The sequence below is a fragment of the Chamaea fasciata genome, unplaced genomic scaffold (genome assembly GCF_029207755.1).
Source record: "Chamaea fasciata isolate MVZ Bird 193981 ecotype frontalis unplaced genomic scaffold, bChaFas1.0.hap1 SCAF_11, whole genome shotgun sequence".
Taxonomy (NCBI): domain Eukaryota; kingdom Metazoa; phylum Chordata; class Aves; order Passeriformes; family Sylviidae; genus Chamaea; species Chamaea fasciata.
The window spans coordinates 9,470,300-9,484,180 of NW_027094096.1; the positions used below are offsets into that span (position 1 = coordinate 9,470,300).

Below are 13,881 nucleotides of genomic sequence, written 5' to 3' on the forward strand. Positions count from 1 at the left end.
CTGTGCTGAGCCTTTCTGTCTGCCAGAGCACTCCTTCACTTCCCTGACTGCATGATTTATGTGAGCAACCACCACACATCAAGAATTATATTGCAAATAATGCAGCACTTATGTTGCTTTCAGGAACTCCTTTAACACTTCAGTTTAACAATTGAATGGTACTCAGTGACACTGGAGCATTGAGGGCTCATGAGAGAGTCAGGAAATGTTGTAAATAAGGCTACACCAAATTCTTTAGTTATATGACTCAAAGGAATATTTATTCATTCTATGTGTTTAGATGTATTGTTGGGGGTTTTTTTTTGCATTTCCTGTCTGCAACATGAATGATATTTTTCTTCAAACACACTGCATTTCCAGAGCTTGTTGGGAAAAGACAAGGTCTCCTGTATCTGCACAGAACTCCCCACTTCCTGTCACTTCCTAGTTTCAAGTGAAATACCAACCTCATATGAAGAGAAAAAGACCACACAAGACCACATGTTGTTTACTTTGGGCTGATTATTCACATGTTACAAGCAGCCAAGAGAGGAAGAGAGTGTTTTCCCCTAAGTTCTAAAAGCACAATTCCATCAAAACAATGGTTATCTTTGCTTTAACAATTATTTTTTCATGTCTGCCCACTGAGATATAAAGGATTGCATTTGAAAAATACATCCCTACTGGTTTTATCATTTGCAAGTAAACCACCCCTGCCTAGAGTAGGCATTTTTATGTTGCTAAATTATTTTTCTTTGGTATCATTTTTTAAAGAATCCATTAGGGAATTTAATTTGGATTCCTTTGCTCAGCCTTCTTGCAGTGTCGATGTGTGCTCTCTCCCCTGTTTCTGTTCCCCACATGGCACAGGGGCAGTTTTCCATGGGTGCTGTGGGCACATTCCCAGCATGGAATATGGCACTGCTTCCCAGGGGGCTGCACACTTGGTTCAGTTTGATGCCACGTGCAAACCCCTGATCTGCAGGGTGGCCTCTCGCAGCAATGATGAGGGAGATGTCAGCAGGGCTTCTCCTTTGGCTTTTCCAGGTCTCTTGGAACTCTGTCCAAATGTCTTTCATGCAGGAGGGTTCAGGAGGCTGTTACATTAGCCAAGGTCCTGGTAGTGGAGGATTACATTATTCAAACTCCATCAGTTGTCCATGCAAGGCTGGATAAGGAGTGCTTGTGTTAACTGAAGGAAATAAAGTTTTCCTAACTGTTAAGAAGAAAGGAATCCTGTCTTGTTAGAGCTGGCATGATGCTGCATTGCCTACAACCCATTCTCTACACAGTGCGTTTAGGGACCCTTTCCCTGCACACTCACAGCTGTGGCTATGAGGACTAATACCAAAATACTGAAACACGGAAACAAATCTTAGCCTCAGGTTTCAGAAATCACAGCTTGCTGCCTTGCAGAATCCTTCCCTTTGGAGAGGATGCCTCCTCTGCCTCTTTTGTATTCTTTCTGCCCTCTTTGCTGTACACCTGGGGTTCATTCTATTGATGCTCTTTACACGCCAGGTTGCTATTTTGTTCCTGTTGTTGTGCTTCCGAAGCAGACTTTTGGAATAAGAATACAAATAGCTGTTCTGAATATTTTAAAAAGTGAATGCTCTAAAAAGTGAATACAGTCAACAGATGCCAAGATGTAATAGATCAAACTGAAGTGCTATCTTAGTTGCTTCAGCTTGAAAGGGGACTGCTGTAGAGAACAGCAGTGATGTAATCTAAGCTGTATTTGAAATCCCATGAAGATTCAGGTCAACAGGGTTGAGAGCTGAAATTAATGGATGTTTGCTGTAACAGCTACAGTTAAATGTGGAAGCTTCACAATCAAAACTCAGAGGGAGTGCTACAAACACACATGATGCGGGGTGACTGATGTTGTAGAAAAGTGAATATCAGAGGGAGAGGGCTCAGCATCTGGTATTGATGTGAAAATGAAAATCTCACACACACTCAAGGTCACGGTGACCTGGGACGTTTTACTGACATGGCTGTGAAACAAGGATAGGCTGCTGCTTTCTTTGTCGACTAGTTTTGTGGGATTGGAAGAAATAACAATGAAAAAAAAATGTGGGTTGTTCCTCTGAGGTCTTGCGAGTGCTTTTACTTTGGCTGGACTGGATGTGTGCTACTGTGATAGCACTTTCAGTTCCTTTCATCTCTGCCCTACACTTATTTCTGCACGTGTTTTCTTTCCTGGAGGATGGAGTATCACTGTGACACTCGGGTTGTAGTCTTTACTGTATGGTGTGAGTTCCCAAAGGGATAGAATTGTTCCTGTAGTAAATGCCATGATGATCTCCCTCTCTGTTTCCAATCTTTTGCATGCTGCGTTTTCAAGAGCACTGTTAAAACTTGGTATGAAGTACCCCTTATAGTACTGGCAGATACTTTAATCTTAAAGCAGAAAAACAGACACAGACCATGCTGGAAGCCAGACTGTACCCTGCCTTGTATTAGCAGTTGTAATCCTAACGCTCACTAAAATCCTACTGGATTCAGTGAGAGCTCTGGGCATGTCTGAGACAGAACTTGCATTGTTAAATGTTGGTGTCTTTACCATTTCTTGGTGTATGAAAATTAAACCCACATTGCTGTGCTTTAGTAGGACTAAGTAAGAGCTGTCTCCTTGATTTCAGAGTCTGTGGTTTCCCTCATGATTATATTTTTGTCTGTTTGTTTTTCTTCTCAAGTTCTTTGAAGTGTGACCAACTTTGAAAACAGTTATGCTTCTGAATGTGGGTGAATGAAGTCACTGCATGTGTGAACCTTGGCACGTCCATTTAATGAGAGAGGATCCTGCTCCCCTGTTCTCCTTGGCTTCCAAATATCATTTTTCTAAAAAGCTCAAAGCAAAATGACCATGCCATTTTCTCCATAGGCCCCAGAAGTGAGGAGGAAAAGGAGATTACCTGGGGTGAGACATGAACTTGTGTAAGTGCCAACAGGTAGTGTGTAGCTGCTCCTACTCAGAAAGGCAGCAGGGTCCCAGCTGGTGTGAACCCATTCTAACAAAATGTTTCCTGGCACAGGGAATGAATGCATGCTTTCCTATTTGATCTCTGGTTGTGTTTCACTGGACAGCTAGATGTTTATCAGTGTCTCCTTAAGCTTTCTACCTTATGCTGGGCAAGCGTCTCTTAACTTTTCTAATGATCTTCAATTAATGATCTGTGGTCAGGTAAGGGTTCAAGCTGAGCACTTAAATATTTTCAGTGATTTTGTCCTCTTTATTTCTTATACTTAGCAATTGCTGGCATTGCTGAATTTCTCTTGTCATAGAAAGTCTTAAAATTAACAAAAAACAAACAAACAAACAACAAAAAAAAACCAAACCAAAACAAAACAAATAACCCCTGAGATCTTCATGCGGCATGCAGAGGAATTTTTCAAATGCCCTATAAATATTGATACATATCCCTTAATCTACAATTTGTAGTTGAAAAGCCTTCACTAAGGTAAATCAGAGTGTTAATTCTGAACAGATTAGAGCTAGAAGCTGTTCAGGTAGAATGAATGGACCTAAATAAGGACCTTTCCATAGCTGGGAGAGCAAGAACTCTCTCTTTGCTGAAGAGAAAGAATTGTGTGTTTGGATTTGTCAGTGATTTTCTCCTAATCACAATTAAAGGCTCTTGATTTTTTTGTTTTTTGTGACATCCAGAATTTTGTCTTTTGCTTGCTGTTTTGGATCAAAACAGAAGCAAATAATGTTGAACACAGTTGAGCCATACAGAGCAGCTGAATCTACTATTTGACTCCAAAAGCAAAGTAAGCTGTGAATTAATGTACCTTTTTTAAAGGTAGTGCATCCAACAGAGAATTATATTTGGGGAAAGAAAAAGTAAAGAAAAAATAAAATAAAAAGCATTTTCAAATCAAGCATCACTACATTCAGTGTGTCCCATTAAAGGAAAAGGGTAAGGTAATGTGAAGGATAGGTTTCATTTTATTGCATGGAAATTTATGTTAATAAAATGACTTTGCAACCTGACCTAGCTACAGGAAGCAGAATTGAGGCGGTGATGACTTTGAACTCAGATTCTCATATTAACCACTGAAAAGTTTTTATTTTTTTTTTATGTAATTTCTTGCTATTCCTATCATGAGAGTTACCTGTTTCTGCTCTGTTTGCAGTCACTCCTAGCTTCCTGAAGTTCAGTTTAGAGGTTGAAATGGAATGCCTCTCTGAAACTCCAAGACTCTCACAACACATGCCTTACAGTAAATGCTAAATTTAGTCTGAACTGTTATTACAGATATCATTGAGGTTTTCTGTTGCTTGTCATCTCTCAGGATCTGAAGCCAATTTGTTTTTACAGATCTTTGTTGTGTGCTTGGAGAGCAATTGCACACTCCAGATGTGGCTTCTGGGAAATCTCGTGGCACTGCTAGAGCTGAGACAGAGTGCAGATGGTCACCTTGGCTGTGAGATGCTACTAAACCCTGTATTTGCTTCTATTGATTAAAACATTTTTTTGCTGCCCTGTGTGCAGAGAAGGCCTGAGAAATTTCAAGTTTCACAAATATGGATCCGCTACGAGTGTTAAATAAAATTTGAATTAAAGCAAACTGAACTCTAAAGTTGGAGAGAAGGCTGATGCATGCCTCTTCTGGAGTGATATTTGCATGTTTTCGTCAGTGAAGGGTGTAAGGTAACAAGGCAGAGCTGTAGCATTTTATTAAGTTTTTTATGGTTCATAACAGATCAGACCATAACTCCCATTTGGCATCCAGATGGCAACACAGCATATTATGGATGACACTGAGGAAATTGCCATCTTCCTCTAGAAATTGCTTGTGTCAAGTCTATGAAGGATGTCGTCTATTTCTGCAGTATGAAAAATAAGGGAGAGTGATGGAAAATGACACAGAACCTAGAGCCGTGTGCGAGTGGCTCAAATGCCAACCTAGCCCTTGTGCTTGTGGACACAGTGGCTGTTGCCTTTTTGGGTGGTGATCTGCCATGCTGTGCCTCCCAGCACAAGAAATTTGTGGGTATTATTTGATGTTTTCACTTAAGTGGCTGAACTGATGAGGCATAGGAGCGTTAAGAGCACATAGTAAAGCTCAGAAATTTCAAACTTAGTACACTTAATAGTGAGGAGGCATGTGGGTGGCTTGTGCTACTTCTACCCCTCATTGCCTACTCTGGGAGGAGTGTATTGCTGCTTTTGGACTAGCTTTTATTCCAACACATTCACAGGCTTCACTGAATTGCACAGAACTTGAAAGGATCAGGTGCTGACGTTTGTTTTAGGAGAGACACTGCCAGTAACTTTAGGGGGCTTTGGCTCAGGTCCAAAGGGGTTTGGTAGCAGCACTGAAAGTTAGTGTGTGCCTCTCAGCGTGACAGGTCCTTAAGTGCAGGACCAGATCAGGACCACAAAGATCTATTTTATCATGTCTTCTTTTATGGTGTCAAAAGCAGCTCCAACTTTACTTCAATTGAAGTAATGTATGTGAGTGAAATGTATTGGTCATCTTTTTGATCACCACTGGTTGGTCGTCCTTTGCCAACTGTAGTTCTGGAAGGTCTAAATCAAAAATAAGTTCATACTTGAATGGCAAAACTCTCCCTTCCTTTTTGCCCTAGCAGTAAATTACCAAACATTACTTTCATTAGATGTGCATGTGCAGGAATAAACCCAACTCCTCTGTCCTTCCTGTTTCTCTTTTCTTTTTCTTTTTTTTTTTAATCAGATAACTCTAAATAAGCACATACTCAAGTACTCTTTAGTGTGGTACTGTCAGCAAACACTCATCAAACAGGCTCAGCTTCCCATAGGAGCTGGCCTTTTAACAATTGTTTGGTGTCTTTAGTCTTATTAACTCACTAACTGGGGCAAGGCAGATAAATGCAGCATCAGACCATGGATTATGCCCGTAATGAAGGGTTAGGCATATGTTTTCCAAGGCAGCCTGCAGAGTCATCTGGGTCTCTAAGGAGGTTTCATGTTGTCTTTGTAATAGATTGTGTCTTTGTTCAGTTTTCTGACTGTCCTCACATTTTTATTTGGAGAAAGGGCTCACATTATATGATCCCTTAAGCCATGTTGTGAATTCCTGCCCCGTGGGATGCCTCAAGCCTCAACGTTTGCGTCCTTTGGTGACGGAGGTTGCTGCCACAAAAGGCTCTCTAGGAGACAGGGACCTTGAGAAAAAAAATCTGGCATCAACAACTATGTTGTGACCTTTTCATTGTTGGAGTGCCTGGCTGTTACTCTGCTTTATTGGCCTGAATGTTTTCCAAAGGGGGAATATGGAAGGTGGTAGCAACAGCATGAGGATTATTCTTAAATATGTAGCCTTGTTTAGGGTGAGTGCAAAGAAAGTGAAGAGGAACACGTGAGAGGCAATTGCTGAAAGCATAGGAGATGTGTAAATGAAATTTCAGGAAAAATCTCTGAAGTTTGGGGAAAAGAATTGATCTGAAAGGATGAAAGAAAGAGACATCAAAAAAGTAGCTAGTAAGCTTAACTTAAAAAGAAGTTATTTGAAATTAAACAAGCTTTTTGCTGTGATCAATGGCTTTACAATATAATTTGCAGCAAATATAATTTTGAACTAAAACTCCAAGTTTTAATTTTCTAGGTCTTGTTTTTAGACAAAATTACAGTTTCTACTGAGTACAGCTTGGGAAAGCTGAGTGATGGCATCAGTAAGCAAGTGGCATATGTTTTTCAGGTAGTTATTCCCCAATGTCTTTCTTTTCCTCCTCTTCATGTCTATAGAAGGATCAGAAATTCCTTGCAGGCTTTTTCAAAATTAAACTGTTTTTAAGAACCATGGGCTAACAGATGGAGGAGAGATGTCATCAGCTAGCCAAAATAAACATAGTTACAAAGAGTTTTCGTCAATAACTCTGCAGAATTATGCAATCCAGTCAATTTTCAGTTAAACTTTCGGGGAATTGCATAAATCTATGGATATACCTGAGAAGTCTTCCTGTGTTCCTGTTGGGTGCTCCAGTTCTTCTTGGTAATTTTGTACAGGGCTTCACCTATGTGAAGAATACGAGGGTTTGGAGCAAATAAAGGATTCTGTTTGCACATGCAGGGGCCTACAGAAGAGCTGGTCTGCTGGCTTACTGCTGGGAGCTGTGGGGTGCCTCTGGATGTGCCTCTGTGTCCAGGTGAGTGGTGACACTGATGACAGGCTTTAGTTGGTCTTGTTCCCAGGATCGAGCAACTTCCAAGAGGGTTTCATGGGCAGAGAGAAAGGATTTCTCCTTGTCCTGAGCCAATTTTCATTGACCCAAAAATGCAAGGCACTTCCTCACAAGTCTGTGAAACTCCTGCACAAGGTGTTGCTAAAATCTGACACGTTGTCTTTAGTTTTTCAACCCCCAAATTTCTAGAGCTGAATGGGGAGGGCAAGATATCACATGGAGCTGAGAAAGTTGTGAAGTAAATATTCCCTAAAGTTAACTAGAAAATCCAGAGGCTTGCTCTGAGTTCTGCTTTAGCCTACAGTTGATATGCTCTTGTTGCCTGCTTGGTAATTTGTCGGGAACAGGGAAGAAGAATTCAGACTTGGCAAGCTGATGCTGCAGACAGATTTTGTCAGATGAAATCCCAGTAGACGTTAGTCCAACATCAACAGCTCCTGAGCTATCACATGGGAATGCACAGGGAGATAAAACCAACATCCTAAAGGGAGGATCCTCTATTTTAAGGTGCAGAGAGGGCAATCTGGCTAATGTAATTTTTTCCTTTCTGTAGTCCTTCAGAGAAATGATGGAAAATGTTGGTTCCAAATACAGATACAATTCTGTCTTTTCTCGAATGCTCATCTACATCTAAAGTTGCTTAACTTTTCTCTCTTGCCTTTTCCTGCATGTGAAGAGAAGTTAATCCTATCTGCCTTTACCTCAGAGGGATTGTAAGGGCAGTGTTTGGAAAAGAATTTGCTGTCTATGCAAAGAATCCACCAGTGACTGCAGGAAAAAAACCCCAGACCTACCGTTGGGAAACTCCAGCACCAGTCTACTGCTTTCTGGAAGTGGAGTGTTCTGTTACATAAACATCCTTGAAGCTTTGCAGAAGGGGTGACATTCACATGTGGGCCCTGACTAATTGGGCTTTGTGTGTGAAGAACGGGGATGGAGAGGATAAGGAAATGAAATCCCTAAGGTGCAAGCTGGGCCTCCTTCTTCCCATGGCCTGGGCTGTTGCTTACGTGTTGGAAAGGGGTCTCAGAGGCTCCTGTACCACTGAGCTGATGACTGGGAACTCTGTGGGCCCTGCAAGCCAGGCTGCATCTCAACTGCCCTCCCCCGTGGGCTGTGAGGTGTCCTGTGCAGCCCAGCAGCCTGCAGCAGTCACTCAGAGAGCATCCCTCTGCCCAGGAACTGGTAACAACCTTTTATACTTCAGTCATCATTAACTCAGTGGCCCTGGCCCCTATTTAGGTGTAATATCATGCACAGAGCATTAACTCTTAGCTGCTTCTCTGGAGGCAGAAGGCAGCTGCAAACTTCAGGAGCTCCAAATTGCTCCCTGGGGGAGTCTGAGCCCTTCCACTGACTATATGGAGAACCTAGATCCTGCAGCTGCTGATTTGATGCCCAAAGTTAGGCAGCACCAGCACATATCCATCCAAAACTAACTCGAGACTCAGAGCCCGGTTCTTCCCAGCCCCTCACCTTGTGGCGAAGTGGAGCTGCAGCAGGGGTTGAAAGTCACCACTTGGTTCTGCACTTTCCAAAGCTTTGTCAGTAGTCCTGACCAAAGAAAAGAACTTGTTTCCTCCTCCATTTCTTTAGGGAAGACTATGTATAGCGGATATGTAAATAACTTGTAGTGTCAAATCTAAAATTCACATCTATATTTTTCTGTAAGTTAACACAGAATAACGATCTACAGGTTTTCCATTTTGTGTAGCAGCTCTCAGGGTAAGAGATCAGATTTAGCAACTGGGATGTTAAAGGAGCAGATTCACAAGCTGAAAGAGCCAGTGTGGAACTGGTTAGGAAAGAGTAAAATCTGAATTCCCAACTCTTTTTCTTTTCACAGCTGTTAAGAGTTCAGTGGGTTGAACTGCAATCCTTCAAGTTCATCTGTTGACTCCAACACAAAACTATTATAAACTGTGCCTCTAAAACACGTGATGAAACATTTCTTGAGAGCTATTTATTCCAACTGCAGCAGAGGAAAGTTTTCAGAACACCCGGCATTTGGTAGAGGAAAGGTCTCTTGAGCTTTGCAAAAGGAGGAATTATTTGCATACCAGCGTAAGTTGCTTTCTGATTATTTTTTTCCTGCATCACTGAACAAAATAATACTTCTAACTTTCCCCCACCATGGAAACATGATCAAGTAACACAAAACTATGTTTAAGTGCCTAGCAGAGAATTTCTATATAGTTTTCTTTCTTTAATCATATGGATTGGGGGTTTTATAATTCAGCATTGAACCCAAGATAATTTAACATTATATGTTTTCTTTCCTTTAATGTTTCCTGTATCTGAATAAGAGTTCATTCACTTACAATACTAATGCAGAGGTATAATAGGCTGAGAGCTTCAATCAGGTGTGGGGTTTGCAAGCTTACAATTACAAGGAATAAGGAATAAGAGTTTGGGGTAACCTTTCTCCAGGTGTTTCTTTTACATCTTTGCTCTGAAGTTTGACCTTGCATATCCATTTACATTCTCCTCTAGGCTTTAGCTGTGGCAAAACACTTTCCATGCTGAAGATGGACCATGCAAATGTGACCCAAGCTATGCTTGATGCTGAATCCCCCAGCACAGAGAAGAACAACAGCAACGAGTATTTTTACATTCTGATTGTCATGTCTTTCTATGGGATCTTCCTGATAGGAATAATGCTTGGCTACATGAAATCCAAAAGAAAAGAGAAGTCATCCAATTTGCTTCTGCTCTACAAAGATGAGGAGAGAGAATGGGGGGAAGCTGTAAAGCCTCTGCCAACGGTGGCAGGGCTGAAATCCGTGCAGATCCCCATGATGCTGAACATGCTGCAGGAGAGCATGGTGCCCTCCCTGTCCTGTGCCATCTGCTCCATGGAAGGCAGCAGCGTGAGCTCCGAGTCCTCCTCCCCAGATGTGCACTTCACCATCCAGGAGGAAGTGCTGGACACGGAACTCGGGGAGGTGTCAGAAACGCCCCTCAACGAGAGCACCGAGGGTTCTGTGGAAAACATCCATAAGGACTCCTAGCACTCGCAGGGCTCCCCTGATCAGCTGCCAAAGCATGAGTGGAGCTCCCTCTGAGAACTTGTGGCCCTACTTTTCTGCTCTCCAATGAACTCTGAACAGGTATCTGTGCTCCTGGGCCCAAGGTGTTCCTGAGAGCTGGCTGGACAAGGAAGCAGTGGTACCCAACTTCAAAGTGTAACTTGCACGTAATTGGGTTGCTTGATTTTAATTTTTTCATTATTATTTCCTACTATGAAGGCTAAGAACATGGTGAATATATACGTATTTTCTAATGAGGTAATTATTACTGGCATGTCTCCGCATATTTCAGAATTCTGTAAATATCTGGGAAATGTTTGGGGAAGTTACCCTCATACAAGTGCCTGGTTCTTAAAGATGATTGGTAATGCTCATTCACACAAAGCTGTGATAGACTAGAAATACTCTTACTGTGTTTTTCTTATGACAAACCACAGCCAACAGCACCTTTGCTCAATGAGGCCTCAACAGCTGAAAATTTATTGATGCTGTACTTGAAAGGAGATTGCAGCATGGCTGGAGACTGACTTTAGGTACAGAAAGAATGAAAGACGAGGCAGAAGAAAAGAGGCACTGAGTTCCTGTGCAGTTTGTAAAGCCTGTCTCCAGACCCATGACACTTATCTGTGTCTTTGCTGAAGTTATACCTGTGCTGGTTGGGTCAGGTTCACCACCTTCTGCTGCAATCCAGCCTGTGACTGAGTTACGAACAGGAAAGGTGGTTTACTTTTTTGCTTTTGTATTTGTTAAAGATGTGTACATTTGGTCACTAAAGGCAAAGATCTGTGAGTTGAAGGAGATGTTTAGAGATTTTTCTTACAGGCTGTAAGATGTCGAAAGGCTCAGATGCTGCTCTGTTACACTCCCTTGAAAAATAGGTGGAATTCTGAATGGAATTAAACCTAGCAAGGGTGAATTCCTGGCCCCACTGAAATTCTCAGCTGAGTCAGGGATGGGCAAGATTTTGTGCTTCTCTATTGGAGTTAAATTCTCTGTTTGAGGTCAGTAAAAGTGTACCCATTTACATCATTAAGGAATCTAGACTTTTTGCTTTGTTTAAGCCAGTGTAGGTAAGCATTGTGTTACATTTTTTTTAATCAGCTTGCATGTGACACATGCATTTCTATAAAGCTATTAGTTACTAGTTTTTAAAGCCACCACAGACTTCCCCCTCCCTCAATTTAATGGTACTGTGACATTTTTCAAATGCTCATGAAATCTGTTGCTAAATTATTGCACTTTTAAAAGAAGTAAAAATTAATACAAAGAAGAAAATTAATATTTCAATCATACCTTATGTTTTATAATAACTTATTACAGTGTTTTGATTAGTTTTGAAGCATGAGGGCTGAAGAGCCTGAATCTAAAGCGTTGCACAGCAAAATATTTGCAAAATATCTCCATGTATTTCCTGCACTAAAATAGCTCTGTGATTTATCCACTGGCATTAGAGCTTGAGAGACAGCTCGAAAAACATGAATGCTGAAGAGCAGAAATGAACTGAAGCCAGAGTGTGCTGCCGCTGGGCAGGGCTCAGAGGGTTAATGGGATGCAGGGATCAGGGATCAGGGATCACTGTCTCTCTTTAGGCACGGCAGGACAAAGGCTCCATTGTGCTCGCAAAGGGCCTGAACGGGGCAGACTGAAGGCAGCTCGAGTTTTTCCATCGGCTTCACTGAACTTTGGATCAGACCATATAAAGCTTTTTGGTAGATTTACTCTAAAAGGGGCTGTTTTAAGTTTGAAAGGAGCCAAATTAAGTTTGGCACTTTGCCTGGAATCACTTGAATCCTGAAACTTTCCAAATGAGACTGACATGTGCAAGTTGTCACATTTTCCATTGCTTTCTCCTTCGTTCTTTACTTTTGGTATAAATGTATTTGTATCTGTAAAAAACTGATGTATATAATTCCTAACATCGAGTTGTATATAATTGTCTCATGTATTTAAAGTTTACTGTTTCTACTGGCACTAATTTTATTTAAATAAAGAAACACATTTCCTGGAAAAGTCTCCATGTTCGTTCGCTACATCAAATAGATTTCCAGTAACAAGGCTGGGCACAATTCCTGCAGGATCCTTTTCCTAGCCTCTTTTTGAAATGATTCCTTGAGCTTTACAGTACTGCAGCTGTGGGCTGACTGCAGGGCTGAGCCAGGTGCTCCAAATCCACCTTTGGTCCCTGTTGGCTGTTGGGCAGCACACTCAGATGGTGAGTGTGTGGAAGCAGGGCCACAGGGACACCCTTCTGCAAAGACCTGGGGGTGCTGGGGAGCCCCTGGGGAGGCTGGCAAAACTGCTATGGAAACTTGTGTTGCTTATTCAGCCTCTGGACATGTTTGCATTTTGAGTTTCAGAGTTAGATTTGCGTTGTAGCAAATTGAGTGGGCTGGGATTGAGGTTATGGACAAGTATCTGACACAGATCTCAAATCCCACTGGATTTCCACTGCTTGGCCATGGCACACAGCTGGCTTTGTCACAAACTTTGACCCTGGGTCTCACTGCTGCTCTGTCATTCTCAGTTTTACGTAGAGAGGAGGTTTTCAGAATCTGCCTCCCTAAGAAGGGGATAAATGTTTAGAGGCAACGCTGAGCTTCCCTAAATCTGTTGAATTACGTGTACAGATTCACCAGCACTGGTCAAGACCTGCTCCAAGAGGTTATTTGAGGTTGTTTCAAAAATCAGGTTGCCAAAAAGTTATATCTGCTCGCTTTCCCACAAAACAGGCTCCCCTGTGCACTGGTCTCTTCACTCACTCCCTATTAAATAATTCTGGGGCCTGGTCACAAGCTGCTGTGGACCTGAAGCTCCCCATCAGAGGGCTGTGTTTCCCTGCAGCCGAGCGCTCTCCCGGGACAGCCGCGGTGTCCTGGAATAGCGGGTCACTCCAAAACACTGCATCTCCCACATTTACCCAGTGTTTCCATTGCCACAACAATCAATCAACAAACTTCTGACAGCACTGGTGATAAGGAGGGAAAACAGAACAAAATGTAAATTGCAGCTCTGCTGCATGGATCAAAAAGGTGTAGCTTATTCCAGCAGTTTCTTGTTTTAATACGAGCTGCTAGAAAGGGAAACACCGCCTGCTCCAGGGCCTATTTACGCTGAAAAGAGTTACTAAACACAGAAATGTGGCCATCTTCTTGAAGGCTCTGATGGAGCTATCCTTGGGTTGTGGGGCTGGAGAAAGCATGTAGAAAGTTTTGAATGTGCCTGCCTTTGTCCTAAGGCATTTGTCCAAAACAGTATTTTGATGACACCGGGAGGAAAAAAAAAAAAGCAGCAAAAATCTATTTAGCTATAAAAGTTAGATGCATGTGCAAGTGAATGCAATGATGTCTTGAAGACAGCCCAGTGACCCAAGACTGCCAGGTTGCTATTATTCCAAAATAAAAGAAGTGCTGCTAATCTTCAAAAGCTATGGATAGAAGGAAAAAAATTTCTTCCCATTAATCTTATTTCAAAATCCTTTTGACTACTAAGGAGTAAAAGGTAATAACATTGTTTTTTCCAAAATGAATGACATTTCCACTGTGCTTCAGTAACTGAGTTAAGTTAGATTCAGAGCTAATAGGTCTTGGCTTGAAGGCCGGATAATTGACTGTAATTTGACTGAACGGAGGTGATTTTTTTTTACAAATGCATTCTTCTTTAAAAGAACATATTATTAGGCTCCCATTTCTCGGCAGT

General features: G+C 41.8%; 1 protein-coding gene across 1 annotated transcript; it reads left to right on the top strand.

Annotated features, from left to right (window-relative positions):
* Nucleotides 1-9,127: 9,127 nt before the first annotated feature.
* On the top strand, nt 9,128-12,184 carry KCNE4 (potassium voltage-gated channel subfamily E regulatory subunit 4). Its single transcript, XM_066193813.1, has 2 exons — nt 9,128-9,220; nt 9,650-12,184. Exon 2 carries the CDS (start codon nt 9,676-9,678, stop codon nt 10,165-10,167), a length of 492 nt encoding a protein of 163 aa, XP_066049910.1. The 5' UTR covers nt 9,128-9,220; nt 9,650-9,675; the 3' UTR covers nt 10,168-12,184.
* The last annotated feature ends 1,697 nt before the right edge of the window (nt 12,185-13,881 follow it).

Excerpts from the sequence above, each read along its gene's own strand:
- KCNE4 (XM_066193813.1), top strand. The coding sequence starts at position 9,676 with ATGCTGAAGATGGACCATGCAAATGTGACCCAAGCTATGCTTGATGCT.